General features: G+C 45.2%; 1 protein-coding gene across 4 annotated transcripts in view; it reads left to right on the plus strand.

The window, feature by feature from the left end:
• Nucleotides 1-5,315: 5,315 nt before the first annotated feature.
• Nucleotides 5,316-15,980, plus strand: part of cntrob (centrobin, centrosomal BRCA2 interacting protein) — a 34,907-nt gene continuing 24,242 nt past the window's right edge. For 3 of the 4 annotated variants that reach the window (XM_064925956.1, XM_064925955.1, XM_064925957.1), the window contains exons 1-16: nt 5,316-5,593; nt 6,207-6,453; nt 6,594-6,783; nt 6,867-6,954; nt 8,056-8,122; nt 8,250-8,379; nt 8,661-8,777; nt 10,470-10,586; nt 10,806-10,904; nt 10,976-11,179; nt 11,472-11,639; nt 11,760-11,866; nt 14,233-14,337; nt 14,446-14,587; nt 14,835-15,009; nt 15,521-15,720. In XM_064925956.1, the coding sequence (XP_064782028.1) occupies nt 6,209-6,453; nt 6,594-6,783; nt 6,867-6,954; nt 8,056-8,122; nt 8,250-8,379; nt 8,661-8,777; nt 10,470-10,586; nt 10,806-10,904; nt 10,976-11,179; nt 11,472-11,639; nt 11,760-11,866; nt 14,233-14,337; nt 14,446-14,587; nt 14,835-15,009; nt 15,521-15,663 (2,097 nt within the window). In that variant the 5' untranslated portion in view covers nt 5,316-5,593; nt 6,207-6,208 and the 3' untranslated portion in view covers nt 15,664-15,720. The remainder of the gene's footprint in view (nt 5,594-6,206; nt 6,454-6,593; nt 6,784-6,866; nt 6,955-8,055; nt 8,123-8,249; nt 8,380-8,660; nt 8,778-10,469; nt 10,587-10,805; nt 10,905-10,975; nt 11,180-11,471; nt 11,640-11,759; nt 11,867-14,232; nt 14,338-14,445; nt 14,588-14,834; nt 15,010-15,520; nt 15,721-15,980) is intronic. The other variant, XM_064925958.1, reaches the window with a different exon arrangement.

Here is a 15,980-nt window from a genome sequence, read left to right on the forward strand (position 1 = left end):
TGGGTTAGGGTTACTAGGGTTAAGGGGTTAGGGTTACTAGGGTTAAGGGGTTACTAGGGTTAAGGGGTTACTAGGGTTAAGGGGTTACTAGGGTTAAGGGGTTACTAGGGTTAAGGGGTTACTAGGGTTAAGGGGTTACTAGAGTTAAGGGGTTGGGGTTACTAGGGTTAAGGGATTAGGGTTACTAGGGTTAAGGGGTTACTAGGGTTAAGGGGTTGGGGTTACTAGGGTTAAGGGATTAGGGTTACTAGGGTTAAGGGGTTACTAGGGTTAGGGTTACTAGGGTTACTAGGGTTAAGGGGTTGGGGTTACTAGGGTTAAGGGATTAGGGTTACTAGGGTTAAGGGGTTACTAGGGTTAGGGTTACTAGGGTTAGGGTTACTAGGGTTAGGGTTACTAGGGTTAAGGGGTTAAGGTTACTAGGGTTAAGGGGTTAGGGTTACTAGGGTTAAGGGGGTACTAGGGTTACTAGGTTTAAGGGGTTAGGGTTACTAGAGTTAAGGGGGTAGGGTTACTAGGGTTAAGGGGGTAGGGTTACTAGGGTTAAGGGGTTAGGTTTACTAGGGTTAAGGGGTTAGGGTTACTAGGGTTACTAGGGTTATTAGGGTTACTAGGTTTAGGGTTGTTAGGGTTACTAGGGTTAGGGTTACTAGGGTTAAGGGGTTAGGGTTACTAGGGTTATGTGGGTAGGGGTTAGGGTTACTAGGGTTAATGGGTTAGGGGTTAAGGTTACTATGGTTACTAGGGTTAGGGTTACTAGGGTTAAGGGGGTAGGGGTTAGGGTTACTAGGGTTAATGGGTTAGGGGTTAAGGTTACTATGGTTACTAGGGTTAGGGTTACTAGGGTTAGGGTTACTAGGGTTACTAGGGTTAAGGGGTTAGGGTTAGGGTTACTAGGGTTAAGGGTTTAGGGTTACTAGGGTTAAGGGGTTAGGGTTACTAGGGGTTAGTGTTACTAGGGTTACTAGGGGTTAGGGTTACTAGGGTTACTAGGGGTTAGGGTTACTAGGGTTAAGGGGGTAGGGGTTAGGGTTTCTAGGGTTAATGGATTAGGGGTTAAGGTTACTATGGTTACTAGGGTTAGGGTTACTAGGGTTAGGGTTAAGGGGTTAGGGTTACTAGGGTTAAGGGGTTAGGGTTACTAGGGGTTAGGGTTACTAGGGTTAAGGGTTACTAGGGTTAAGGGGTTAGGGTTACTAGGGTTAAGGGGTTAGGGTTACTAGGGTTATTAGGGTTACTAGGGTTAGGGTTACTAGGGTTAGGGTTACTAGGGTTAGGGTTACTAGGGTTAAGGGTTTAGGGTTACTAGGGTTAAGGGTTTAGGGTTACTAGGGTTAAGGGTTTAGGGTTACTAGGGTTAAGGGGTTAGGGTTACTAGGGTTACTAGAGTTAAGGGGTTAGGGTTAGGGTTACTAGGGTTAAGAGGTTAGGGTTACTAGGGTTAAAGGGTTAGGGTTAAGGGGGTAGGGGTTAGGGTTACTAGGGTTAATGGGTTAGGGGTTAAGGTTACTATGGTTACTAGGTTTAGGGTTACTAGGGATAGGGTTACTAGGGTTAGGGTTACTAGGGTTAATGGGTTAGGGTTACTAGGGTTAAGGGGTTAGGGTTACTAGGGGTTAGGGTTACTAGGGTTAAGGGGGTAGGGGTTAGGGTTACTAGGGTTAAGGGGTTAGGGTTACTAGGGTTAAGGGGTTAGGGTTACTAGGGTTATTAGGGTTACTAGGGTTAGGGTTACTAGGGTTAAGGGTTTAGGGTTACTAGGGTTAAGGGTTTACGGTTACTAGGGTTAAGGGTTTAGGGTTACTAGGGTTAAGGGTTTAGGGTTACTAGGGTTAAGGGTTTAGGGTTACTAGGGTTAAGGGGTTAGGGTTACTAGGGGTTAGGGTTACTAGGGTTACTAGGGGTTAGGGTTACTAGGGTTACTAGGGTTTAGGGTTACTAGGGTTACTAGGGTTAAGGGGGGTAGGGGTTAGGGTTTACTAGGGGTTAGGGTTACTAGGGTTAAGGGGTTAGGTTTACTAGGGTTAAGGGGTTACTAGGGTTAAGGGGTTACTAGGGTTAAGGGGTTACTAGGGTTAAGGGGTTAGGGTTACTAGGGTTAAGGGGTTAGGGTTACTAGGGTTAAGGGGTTACTAGGGTTACTAGGGTTAAGGGGTTACTAGGGTCACTAGGGTTAAGGGGTTACTAGGGTTACTAGGGTTAAGGGGTTACTAGGTTACTATGGTTAAGGGATTACTAGGGTTAAGGGGTTAGGGTTACTAGGGTTACTAGGGGTTAGGGTTACTAGGGTTAAGGGGTTAGGGTTACTAGGGTTAGGGTTACTAGGGTTAAGGGGTTAGGGTTAGGGTTAAGGGGTTAGGGTTACTAGGGTTAAGGGGTTAGGGTTACTAGGGTTAAGGGGTTAGGGTTAGTAGGGTTAAGGGGGTAGGGTTACTAGGGTTAAGGGGGTAGGGTTACTAGGGTTAAGGGGTTAGGGTTACTAGGGTTAAGGGGTTAGGGTTACTAGGGTTACTAGGGTTATTAGGGTTACTAGGTTTAGGGTTGTTAGGGTTACTAGGGTTAGGGTTACTAGGGTTAAGGGGTTAGGGTTACTAGGGTTAAGGGGTTACTAGGGTTAGGGTTACTAGGGTTAGGGTTACTAGGGTTAGGGTTACTAGGGTTAAGGGGTTAAGGTTACTAGGGTTAAGGGGTTAGGGTTACTAGGGTGAAGGGGGTACTAGGGTTACTAGGTTTAAGGGGTTAGGGTTACTAGAGTTAAGGGGTAGGGTTACTAGAGTTAAGGGGTAGGGTTACTAGGGTTAAGGGGTTAGGGTTACTAGGGTTAAGGGGGTTAGGGTTACTAGGGTTACTAGGGTTATTAGGGTTACTAGGTTTAGGGTTGTTAGGGTTACTAGGGTTAGGGTTACTAGGGTTAAGGGGTTAGGGTTACTAGGGTTAAGGGGTGGGGTTAGGGTTACTAGGGTTAATGGGTTAGGGGTTAAGGTTACTATGGTTACTAGGGTTAGGGTTACTAGGGTTAAGGGGGTAGGGGTTAGGGTTACTAGGGTTAATGGGTTAGGGGTTAAGGTTACTATGGTTACTAGGGTTAGGGTTACTAGGGTTAGGGTTACTAGGGTTAGGGTTACTAGGGTTAAGGGGTTAGGGTTACTAGGGTTAAGGGGTTAGGGTTACTAGGGGTTAGGGTTACTAGGGTTAAGGGGTTAGGGTTACTAGGGTTATTAGGGTTACTAGGGTTAGGGTTACTAGGGTTAGGGTTACTAGGGTTAAGGGTTTAGGGTTACTAGGGTTAAGGGTTTAGGGTTACTAGGGTTAAGGGGTTAGGGTTACTAGGGTTAAGGGGTTAGGGTTACTAGGGGTTAGGGTTACTAGGGTTACTAGGGGTTAGGGTTACTAGGGTTACTAGGGTTTAGGGTTACTAGGGTTACTAGGGTTAAGGGGGTAGGGGTTAGGGTTACTAGGGGTTAGGGTTACTAGGGTTAAGGGGTTAGGTTTACTAGTGTTAAGGGGTTACTAGGGTTAAGGGGTTACTAGGGTTATTAGGGTTACTAGGGTTAGGGTTACTAGGGTTAAGGGTTTAGGGTTACTAGGGTTAAGGGTTTAGGGTTACTAGGGTTAAGGTTACTAGGGTTAAGGGGTTAGTGTTACTAGGGTTAGGGTTACTAGGGTTACTAGGGGTTAGGGTTACTAGGGTTACTAGGGTTTAGGGTTACTAGGGTTACTAGGGTTAAGGGGGTAGGGGTTAGGGTTACTAGGGGTTAGGGTTACTAGGGTTAAGGGGTTAGGTTTACTAGGGTTAAGGGGTTACTAGGGTTAAGGGGTTACTAGGGTTAAGGGGTTACTAGGGTTAAGGGGTTACTAGGGTTAAGGGGTTACTAGGGTTAGGGTTACTAGGGTTAGGGTTACTAGGGTTAGGGTTACTAGGGTTAAGGGGTTAAGGTTACTAGGGTTAAGGGGTTAGGGTTACTAGGGTGAAGGGGGTACTAGGGTTACTAGGTTTAAGGGGTTAGGGTTACTAGAGTTAAGGGGGTAGGGTTACTAGGGTTAAGGGGGTAGGGTTACTAGGGTTAAGGGGTTAGGGTTACTAGGGTTAAGGGGTTAGGGTTACTAGGGTTACTAGGGTTATTAGGGTTACTAGGTTTAGGGTTGTTAGGGTTACTAGGGTTAGGGTTACTAGGGTTAAGGGGTTAGGGTTACTAGGGTTAAGGGGTAGGGGTTAGGGTTACTAGGGTTAATGGGTTAGGGGTTAAGGTTACTATGGTTACTAGGGTTAGGGTTACTAGGGTTAAGGGGGTAGGGGTTAGGGTTACTAGGGTTAATGGGTTAGGGGTTAAGGTTACTATGGTTACTAGGGTTAGGGTTACTAGGGTTAGGGTTACTAGGGTTAGGGTTACTAGGGTTAAGGGGTTAGGGTTACTAGGGTTAAGGGGTTAGGGTTACTAGGGGTTAGGGTTACTAGGGTTAAGGGGTTAGGGTTACTAGGGTTATTAGGGTTACTAGGGTTAGGGTTACTAGGGTTAGGGTTACTAGGGTTAAGGGTTTAGGGTTACTAGGGTTAAGGGTTTAGGGTTACTAGGGTTAAGGGGTTAGGGTTACTAGGGTTAAGGGGTTAGGGTTACTAGGGGTTAGGGTTACTAGGGTTACTAGGGGTTAGGGTTACTAGGGTTACTAGGGTTTAGGGTTACTAGGGTTACTAGGGTTAAGGGGGTAGGGGTTAGGGTTACTAGGGGTTAGGGTTACTAGGGTTAAGGGGTTAGGTTTACTAGTGTTAAGGGGTTACTAGGGTTAAGGGGTTACTAGGGTTATTAGGGTTACTAGGGTTAGGGGTTACTAGGGTTAAGGGTTTAGGGTTACTAGGGTTAAGGGTTTAGGGTTACTAGGGTTAAGGTTACTAGGGTTAAGGGGTTAGTGTTACTAGGGGTTAGGGTTACTAGGGTTACTAGGGGTTAGGGTTACTAGGGTTACTAGGGTTTAGGGTTACTAGGGTTACTAGGGTTAAGGGGGTAGGGGTTAGGGTTACTAGGGGTTAGGGTTACTAGGGTTAAGGGGTTACTAGGGTTAAGGGGTTACTAGGGTTAAGGGGTTACTAGGGTTAAGGGGTTACTAGGGTTAAGGGGTTACTAGGGTTAAGGGGTTACTAGGGTTAAGGGGTTACTAGGGTTAAGGGGTTACTAGGGTTAAGGGGTTAGGGTTTCTAGGGTTAAGGGGTTAAGGGGATATTTTTATTTTCATCATGCGCAGTAGGTGGCGGCATGCACATTCGAACGCCATTATTATACCAGAGAAGAAGAAGGAAACGACTGATGTGTGGACTTCAATACCGGACGTGTCGTATCTTAAACAAGCGAAGTGCCGCTCGTTAACACAACCAAGCGCGATTTTTTTTATTATTGTTTTTTAAATCAGGCCCCGGGAGTTTTATTTTTTTCCCCCCCGTTAGCTAACGTTAGTACTGTACCAGAGAGCATCAATATACTGACTAGATGTTGATAGCCTCCTGGTAACGTTAGCTAGAAGCTACCACTGAAGGATAGCTTGGCACAGTAGTTAGCTATCCACTACCTTTTTGCGCCCGGGAGTTTTCCAATTGTAGCGGGTACGTACACAGCCACTCTAAACCGATAGGTAGGGTGGGATTGTGTGTTTGTTAGCCTAACCAGAGTCATACTAAACTAATGTCGCTTGTTAGCTTGCTGAGCTTGTTTTACCGTTATGCGTCACTATAATCTACAGTACGCTTGCTTGATTTGAAAATGTGTAGCTAGTTAGCTAGTAATGTCTCACTTGTTGGTCTCCCATATATTGCTAGCTGTCGTCATAACTTTATACAGCCAAATCTTAGGGTTAGTCACTTTCCTGTTGCTGGACTACCGACGTTGCCACAACAAACAAACGGCATCAAAATTGCCTAGTTAACGTTAGTTGACTAACATTACCTCTGTGTTATTTGCTCACTACGTTGGTTAATGTTTTGGTTTATTTTGTTTCTAATTAACTAGCGAATTAAATATGAACTTTTTTTAGAACAATCAAATGTACTGCAACAGTTAACGTTGGTTAGTTTGCTAGCTAAGTAACGTTAGCTGACGAACGAGTGCACTGCGAAAGTTATTATTTGTGAACACAAGTAACTAGCTCATGTGGTTGGCGATTGTACAGAAACTGACTGATTCAGTATTTTCTACACTGACTATGTTTACTCTGTTCAGGGATGGCATCAACCAGGTGTGAAGAACTACTAAGTGACAAAGAACCTTTGCATATATCAGCCCCCACCTCTCCTCCCCCCATTTCTATCCTCACTGCATCCCTTTCTAAACAAGCCCCCCCCTCCCCCTCTCTGATCCGCTCCTGGCCTTCCTCGCACCGTGAGGTCACAGCCCGCCTCTACTCCTCGCTGCAACTCACCCGAGATCTCCAGGCCAAAGGTCAACCATCACCAGGCCACACTCACAGGTAACCCGGGCCCTGTCCAGAAACAACCTCACCCCCCTCTTGCCCAGAAATAAGACTGGGTTTTCAACATGCAAATAGACAGACTGGTTGATGGACAGTGTCATGTCTCACTCGAAATAACTTTCTCTGTGTGTCTCCAGACAGGTGTCATTTCAGTTTTCTTCTCCTCAGCTGGGGGGGGAGGAAGGGGGTATGGCTAGATCCCCCCTGAACCTTCACACCCCCTCCCCCGGGGGGAGACAGGAGGAGGAGGGAGAGGAAGATAGGGTGTTGGTAGAGGAGATGGGTGATAATCTCAACACCAGTGTGGACTACAGCAGCAGACTCACTGTAACTAACCCCTTACATCCGACACGTGTTTGTTGTATGTGTGCGATTGTGTGTGTGACTTCATGTTGGTGTGTTGGTTGCAGAATGGCAGGAGACATATCCAGGACATGGAGAATGTCAGAGCTCACCTTCAAACCATGCTGAGAAGCACACCCACATTGGAGACAGAGGGTGAGACTCTCCTTCTATCCCAAACCAACCCATAGCCTGTACCCCCCCCCCCCATAGGCACAGATCATAGAGGAATGGATGGATGTCCACAATATGTAAAAAAATATATATTAAAAAATCCACCTGACTTGTCAGAGGGCATGATGGAGGTGAAACTAGGGTTGGGCGATATTATGATGGCATTATCTATTGACGATGATTGACAGCCATCGTCTATGGCGACGACATGTGATCGACGATGGTTTAGCGTATTTGAACTTGACTGGTGCCGTGGAGTAAAAAGTATCGCAGGACAAGTGACATTCTAATTTGCCTATTCCTATTTGCTATAGCCCAGTGGTCACCAACTTTTTCAAGCCTAAGATCACATGCCAAGTCCAAATGTAAAACCAAGATCTACCTCTTGCAAAAAATTACGGAAAACAAGGCCACAATGGAGTTCCACTTTGACGTGCTTTATTTTGTTACCTGTCAGTCACAAGCAAAGTATTCATTTAATTATGTAAATAGTATAATCAGAAGTGCAACTGTCATTGATAAGTCGTAATACATTTTTCAATATTTCCACAGGCTTATTAATCATTAACCATCCATATACAGTTGAAGTCGGAAGTTTACATGCACTTGGTTATTAAAACTTGTTTTTCAACCACTCCACAAATTTCTTGTTAAACTATAGTTTTGGCAAGTCGGTTGGGACATCTGCTTTGTGCATGACACAAGTAATTTTTCCATCTTTACAGAAAGATTATTTCACTTATAATTCACTGTATCACAATTCCAGTGGGTCAGAATTTATATACACTAAGTTGAGTGTGCCTTCAAACAGCTTGTAAAATTCCAGAAAATGATGTCATGGCTTTAGAAGCTTCTGATAGGCTAATTGACATCGTTTGAAGTAGGCCTACCAAAGTTATGTGACTTTGACAACCTTGGCCTATTTGACTAGAAAGCTAGAAACCTATAACTGAACCACTGTATCAGCAAAACATTTCCATAATGTACTGACAAATCATGTAAAAAAAACTGTACAGTTGACACGCCACTCTCACAAACACACACAAACTTTGCCAATATGGTATTCCCTCTATTGTCCTGCAGGAGGCAGCAGTGTTACAGAGAGTCCCAACCAGTCATTTAACAGTGACAGCACCTCACAGCTACTCGGGTAACACTATACACCTTCTCTATTTTAGTTTTTTGATATGTTTTTGTGTTCTCTATAATAGCTATGTAGTCGGTACGTATTTGACTAAATGTAAAACAAATTGCACTTTTCTTATTCTCTTCTCCAGTGGTGGGGTAGGAGGTTTAGAGGAGTTGTTCCCGCGTTATTCTTCTCGTCTGCGTTCTGATGGTGTCTTCTCCTCCCCGGAAGCCACTCTCCTTAGGGAGAGCCTAGACAGGGAGAGGACCAGCCGCAAGGTAAACATACCAACACTGATCCTGATATGATCTTTGGCCCCAATACCTTCCAATTCCTGAGGATCAGCCCTGCTTTAGCCTGGTCAGTGTCTAACCCCTCTCTATGTGCCAGTATGAGGGGCAGATGTGTGTGAGGGGCAGGTGCTGCCTGGTGTGTAACTGTGCATCTGTAGTAGGGTTGTCACGGTACCACTATCCCAATATTGGTATCGGAACAACCCTAGTCAGGAGCAGTGTGACGTGCAGGGGCTGCAGGTTTGTGACGTTAAGTGTGTCTCTAGCAGTGTGAGCGGCACGTGCTGGTTTTGCAGAGTGAGGCTCTGGAGCTGCAGCAAAGATTGGCTCTCGCTTTGTCAGCTGACCGGAAGAAGGACGTCATGATCGAGCAGCTGGATAAGGTGTGGACACACCTTACACTCATACACTCTTGCTCTCTCTCTGTTTCTCTCTCTCTAGCTCTCTCCCACACACATGCACATCTTTAGGATCTACAGTACCTGTCAAAAGTGTGGACACACCTACTCTTTCAAGAATTTTTCTTTATTTGTACTATTTTCTACATTGTAGAATATTGAAGACATCTAAACTGTGAAATAACACATGGAATCATGTAGTAACCAAAATAGTGTTAAACAAATACAAATATATTTGGTTCTTCAAAATACCCACCCTTTGCCTTGATGACAACTGCACACTCTTGGCATTCTCTCAACCAGCTTCAACTGAAATGTTTGTCCAACAGTCTTGCAGGAGTTCCCACATGCTGAGCACTTGTTGGCTGCTTTTCCTTCACTCTGCGGTCCAACTCATCCCAAATCATTTCAATTGGGTTGAGGTCGGGTGATTGTGAAGGCCAGGTCATCTGATGCAGCACTCAGTCACTCTCCTTGGTCAAATAGCGCTAACACAGCCTGGAGGTGTGTTTTGGGTCATTGTCCTGTTGAACAACAAATGGTAGTCCCACTAAGTGCACACCAGATGGGATGGTGTATCGCTGTGGTAGCCATGCTGGTTAAGTTTGCCTAAATATATATAATAAATCACAGACAGTGTCACCAGAAAAGTACCATCACACCACCTCCATGCTTCACGTGAGAACCACACATGCAGAAATCATCTGTCCACTTACTCTGCATCTCACAAAGACATGGCAGTTGGAACCAGAAATCTACTAATTAGACTCATCAGACGAAAGGGCAGATTTTCACCCGTTTAATATTGATTCTCGCAGTCTTCTCTGAACAGTCGATGTTGAGATGTGTCTGCAGCCCGTCAGAGTTCAAGTAACAATCTGAGGTGCAGTTAACTCTAATGAACTTATCCTCTGCAGCAGAGGTAACTCTGGGTCTAACTCTGGGTCTTCCTTTCCTGTGGTGGTCTTCATGAGAGCCAGTTTAATCCTAGCGCTTGATGGTTTTTTTTTGGACTTTTTCCGTTTTGACTGACCTTCATGTTTTAAAGTAATGATGGACTGTCGTTTCTCTTTGCTGATTTGAGCTGTTCTTGCCATAATATGGACTTGGTCTTTTACCAAATAGGGCTATCTTCTGTATACCACCCCTCCCTTGTCACAACACAACTGATGGCTCAAATGCATTAAGGAAAGAAATTCCACAAATTAACTTTTAACATATTTTGATTTAACACTTTTCTGGTTGCTATGTGATTCCATGTGTGTTATTTAATAATTTTGATGTCTTCACTATTATTCTTCAATGTAGAAAATAGTACAAATAAAGAAATACCCTTGAATGAGAGACACAGGTACAAAAACATGCTTACGCACACATTGATGTTGTATGGTGGTATTGAAAATGTTCTGTTGTGGATATGCGGTGGTGTAGGGTTTTATCTTTAGCTCATTCAGTACAAACATAGTTCACTGTTTTATATTTTGTTTTATATGTAATGTGGGTGCTTTGGTGTGTTTGGACCCCAGGAAGAATAGGCAGCAGCTAATGGGGATCCCCAATAAATACAAATGAGTAGGTGTGTCCAAACTTTTCACTCATACTGTATATGGTGAAAATATCAGAGGCCAAGGTGGAGCTGTCACCATATATTACTAATAACCTGTGTGTGTCTATCAGACCCTGGCTAAGTTGGTTGAAGGCTGGAGGAAACATGAGCAGGAGAAGAGTGAGGGAGTGAAGAGACTACAGCAAGAGAAGGAGCTGGCGGAGAGACGACATACAAAGCAGCAAGAGGTAGCACAAACACAGTATTTATGTGCTTACAAAGATTTAACATGTTGCTGCCTTGCATCCATAGCTCTGTTTGAATTTGACAGTGGTTACATTTCCACACCACCATCCCACATCTTTATACCAAACCAAGTCGCGTGACTGTCATTGGCTGTTGTTATCACATATACATAGGATTCGCAAATGTCACTACGAGTGTGTGCGTGCATGTGTGTTTTCCAGACCCTTGGTCAATTAGAGCAGTCTCTGGCTCAGGTTGCCGAGGCCCTGGAGCAAGAGCAGAAACACACTGAGGAACTACAGAGAACCAACAGACAGCAGGTGAGTAACTCACACACACAGTCACATTCTCTCAAACTATCAGTTACACCTATCTGTGTGTGTGTGTGTAGGAGCTGCGGCTGGTGGAGTTGGAAGGGTCTCTGTGTGATTGTAGGCGTGAGTGTGAGCTCTTGTGTGTGGAGCGAGACAGGCTGCATCGACATGCCCAGGAAGCCCAGACTGCTCTGACCTGCCTCCAGGAGCAAACAGCCAATGAGAGAAGATCGCTGGAGGACCAGACAGTCCAGCTAGCCAATCAACTACAAGAGGAGAGGGTGGGTTTGTCTCCTGTCCAACATTTTGGAATGTCCGTTTAAATCACTCAACTGAAATTGTTACTAAGTAACATGTTTGCCGCAAACGGAAGCCTTGAACGCAGCTCTTATTTAGCAACTAACAGCAGTCTCTAACTAGCATTTCCATTTATGAAGTGTTTTTTAAAATTGTGCATGAAGTGTACCTAATGGAATCAATGTCCTTTAAATAACTCAAAGCATCTTGAATTGGAGTTCATTCTAAATTGACACCATCGTGTGTGTGTGTGTGTGCGCATGTGTTTTTTTGTAGGAGTGCAAGCAGCGAGAGGAGCAGCATTTGTTGGAGGTAAGACAGGTGTTGGAGGAGGTGAGGGGAGAGTTGGCCAAAGTGAGCGGGAGACTGCTACAGCTGGAGGAGGAGAAACTGGAGGCGCGGAGAGAGTGGGACACGGAGCGCATGGACTGGGCTCTGGAACAGGTACATATCTATTTGTCTGTGTTTACAAGATCTTATGACTCTGGGGGGTTGTTTACAAATTTGGGGGTGTGTGTGTGTGTGTGTGTGTGTGTGTGTGTGTGTGTGTGTGTGTGTGTGTAGGCCCGATTTGAAGCCCAGCATTCTCAGTTGGAAGTAAAGCTGAAACAGGAGACTGAGAGACTGTCAGCTTCACAGCAGGAACACATTGCCCTGAAAGACCAGCACAGGTAAACACAGACACCACTAGGGGGTGATAAAGTCCTAAACCACAGTTATTTTACCCACAAGCAAGCATACAAGACCCTCTCTCGTCTGCCATTTAGCAAATCAGATCATGACTCTGTACTCCTGCTAACTGTTTACAAGCAGAAACTAAAACAGGAAGTACCCGTGACTTGCTCCATTGATAAATGATCACCAGAAACAGAGATTATGCCTGAGGACTGCTTTGCTAACGCTGATTGGAATATGTTTTGAGACTGTGCCGATAACATTGACAAGCTAACGACCTCTGTTACAGGCTTTATTAGAAAATGCATCAGCGACGACGTCCCCACGGTGAGGGTTCGCTGCTTCCCCAATCAAAAACCTTGGATTAACACCAATGTTGGTGCTAAACTAAAGAACTGGGCTACCACACACAGCTATCATAGACAACCCTAAGGCTACGGCCATAGACGGGAATAAGTACAAGAAGTCCTGCTATGACCTCTGCAGAGTCATCAAACGAGCAGAACAATATAGGAACAAAGTGGAATCATATTACACAGCCTCCGACGTCCACTACATGTGGCAGGGGCTACAGTCCATTATGGATTACGAAAGAAGACCTAACCGTGATCTGCCCAACGATGCCTCTTTACCAGACTAACTCAATGCATTTTATGCACGCTTTGTGCTGGGTGTGAGGGCCTTCCCCGACCAAGAGGATTGGGTGATCTCGCTCTCCGAGGACCACATGAAAGGTCTTCAATCAGGGCAACACCCACAATTCCGTTGGGCCCGACGGTATTCCAGGGTGTGTTCTCAGAGCATGCGCAGGACAGTTGGCAGGCATTTTCACGGTCATTTTCAACCTCCTTGTCCCAGTCTGTAATCCCCACATGTTTTAATATGACCACCATCATGTAGCACTCACTTCTGTAATCATGAAGTGCTTTGAGTGGCTGGTTATGGCACACATTATGGCACACATTAACTCCACCATCCCAGACACCCTAGACCCACTCCAATTTCCATACCGTTCCAACAGATCCATAGATGACTCAATCACTCTACACACTGCCCTCACCCACCTAGATAAGTGGAATACCTATGTGAGAATGCGGTTCATTCTGACATAGGGCGACGCACAATTGGCCCGGCGTCATCCGGGTTTGGCCTGTGTAGGCCGTCATTGTAAATAAGCTCACCAAGCTTAGGACTCTGGGTCTGAACACCTCCCTCAGGAACTGGATCCTGGACTTCCTAACGGGCCAACCCGTGAGGGTAGGCTACATCACCTCCGCCATGCTGACACTCAAAAAAGAGCTCCCTCCTGTACTCCCACGTACGACTCTAACACCATCATCAACTTTGCTGACAACACGACGGTGGTAGACCTAATCACCGTCAACAACAAGTCAGCCTACAGGGAGGAGGTCAGTGACCTGGCAGTGTGGTGCCAGAGCAACAACCTCTCCCTTAACGTCAGTAAGACCAAGGAGCTGATCGTGGACGACAGGAAACGTAGTAGTCCACATTGACAGTGGAGCAGGTCGAGAACTTCAAGTTCCTTGTTGTCCCCATCAGGAGTTTGAAAAAGTTTGCATGGGCCCTCAAATCCTCAAAAGGTTCTACAGCTGTACCATTGAGAGCATCTTGACTGGCTGTATCACTGCTTGGTATGGCAACAGCACCACCCTTGATCACATGGTGCTACAGAGGGTTGTGCGGACAGCCCAGTACATCACTGGGGCCGAGCTCCCTGCCATCCAGGACATCTATATCAGTCAGTGTGGAAGGAAGGCCCGGATAATTGCTAAAGATTCTGCTTCTGCGTAGCAAGCTGTATCGGTGCAACAAGTCTGACACCAACAGATTCTTGAACAGCTTCTATCCCTAAGCAATAAGACTTATAAATGGCTAACAAAATAGCTACACGGACTATGTGAATTTACTTTGTTTTTGCACTGTCTGTGCGCACTCACAGGGCCCTACACACTCACTCCATCATCTGTTCACTCACACATAATATGCACATACATTAATAGTGTCTAGACACACGCACACCCACTCACATACAAGCTGCTGCTACTCTGTTGTCTTATATCCTGTTGCCTAGTCACCTTACCCCTATACATATCTACCTCCATCACTCCAATATCCCTGCACGTAGTAAATATGCTTTTGGAACTGACCCTGTATATAGTACGCTTATTTACTTACTTATTGTGTTCTCTATACTTCTTCTTTCTCGTGTGTTGTTTATAGTATTTCATTGTTATTGATTGTTGGGTTTTGAGTTTGCAAGAAAGGCATTTCACTGTACTTGTGCATGTGACATTGAAACTTGAACCCACACACTTCCACAGTGTTTGACGTGTGTTTTCAGGAATCAGCTGCTGGATCTGAGTGCTCGCCATGAGAGAGAACTTTCCTCCCAGTTACAGCAACACCAGCAGCACACACTGACACTAACCCAGGACTACCAGACCAGGTAACACACACACACACACACACACACGGAAAGTTTATCACCAGGTTGGTTTTTGCACTCGTATTGGTTTCTGCCCATTTTGTGTGTGTGTGTGTCTCTCTCTCTCAGGCTGGCCCACTCCAAGCAGCAGTCTGTTTTGTTGGAGGAGAGCAGGAGGAGGCTCGAAGGGCAGAGAGAGGAGCTTGTGAGCAGACTGCAGAGTTTACTACGCTCCCATTGGACAGAAGCACTGAGACTGCTCAGCACACAGGTACATATACTCGCACTCAGTGTTTCTACACAGATCATTTCTGTCACCTCCTGTTAACAGAGATACTGACTTGCACTCTTGCTTTCTGCCTCTGCAAATGTTGGTTCTGTGTAGCATGCCAAAAACTATACTTATGGGACTCTTGAATTAGGCTTGTGGTGTAGTTGATTTGCTATCATCCGTTTTTTCAATGGTCAAGGCCTTCTGAGCCAGCCAGCAGAGGTACCTGTGTGTGTTTGTTTTGCAGGCAGAAGGGTCTTCTCTTCCTTCGCTGTGGGACGAGCCCAAAGACTGGATGAACCAACATCTACTACAGGAACCATCATCTAGTTCACACATTACAGTACAGTACAGAGCTGCAGCTGACACGCACATGGTGCAGGGAGAGCAGGAGGGGGAGGAAGTTCCTCGCTTGGCACAAGGTAATCAATAGGAACATTTTATGTTTTAAACCGCTCTGCTTAAACTCACTGATTAGAGCTTATGTTTTGAACCACTCTGCTTAAACTCACTGATTAGAGCTTATGTTTTGAACCACTCTGCTTAAACTCACTGATTGGACCACTCAATCCTGAAAGTGCTAGCTTCTCAAACCTTCAAACGGTGCCAGAGATCAAGCACTGATTCTCTATTCCCAAGAATGTCTGAGACTACATTCAAATCAAACATTAACTTTCAAGGTAAATGGAGGCAAATCCACAAGCCCCCATTGCCATCTTTTTTGTCAGTCACTTTTATTTAGCCATTTCTAAGCTCCAAAATAATTTTGCAAATGTGCTCATGTAACATCAATATGGTTTGCACTGGCCCAAAAGTGTGTATAATGATTGCACTGTAGAGTCCTGCAGTGTCTTTGTGGAGAGAAGTGCTTTCTCTATTGTTATTGTTATTATATTTTTGTTAGTGTAGTTATTATTATATTTGTTTCACCAGACGCTCAAGCAGTGGTCCTCCGACTCTCCAGAGAGAGAGGTGAATTAAGTGGAGAGGGTGAAGCAAGAGCGATAACAGAGGGAAGAGAGAGAAGTTGGGAGAGGGGGCAGGAAGAGAAGAGAGTGGAAACCTCAGCGTGCTGAACCACACTCTCTCCTTCAACCTTCTGGAGCCACAACTAGACACCACCAACATGACAGGTAAGGGCTGGGAATTGCTAGGGACCTCACGATAGGATATGTGCTGTGATTTTTATTGCGATTCGTTGTTCCAATCTTATTGCTCATCATATGTCTGCTGCTCAGGGGCAAAAGAGAAAACAAGTTTTGATCAGTAAATCAAAATAAAAGTGCTGAAAACAAATTGTCTCCCTATTTAAAAAGATGGAGAACAAGCTATGAAGGAAAAATACTGGCGTTTTTGTGCAATTACATCCAACTAGTGCAAAAAATTATATTGC

The sequence above is a fragment of the Oncorhynchus masou genome, chromosome 20, assembly GCF_036934945.1.
Source record: "Oncorhynchus masou masou isolate Uvic2021 chromosome 20, UVic_Omas_1.1, whole genome shotgun sequence".
Lineage (NCBI taxonomy): Eukaryota > Metazoa > Chordata > Actinopteri > Salmoniformes > Salmonidae > Oncorhynchus > Oncorhynchus masou.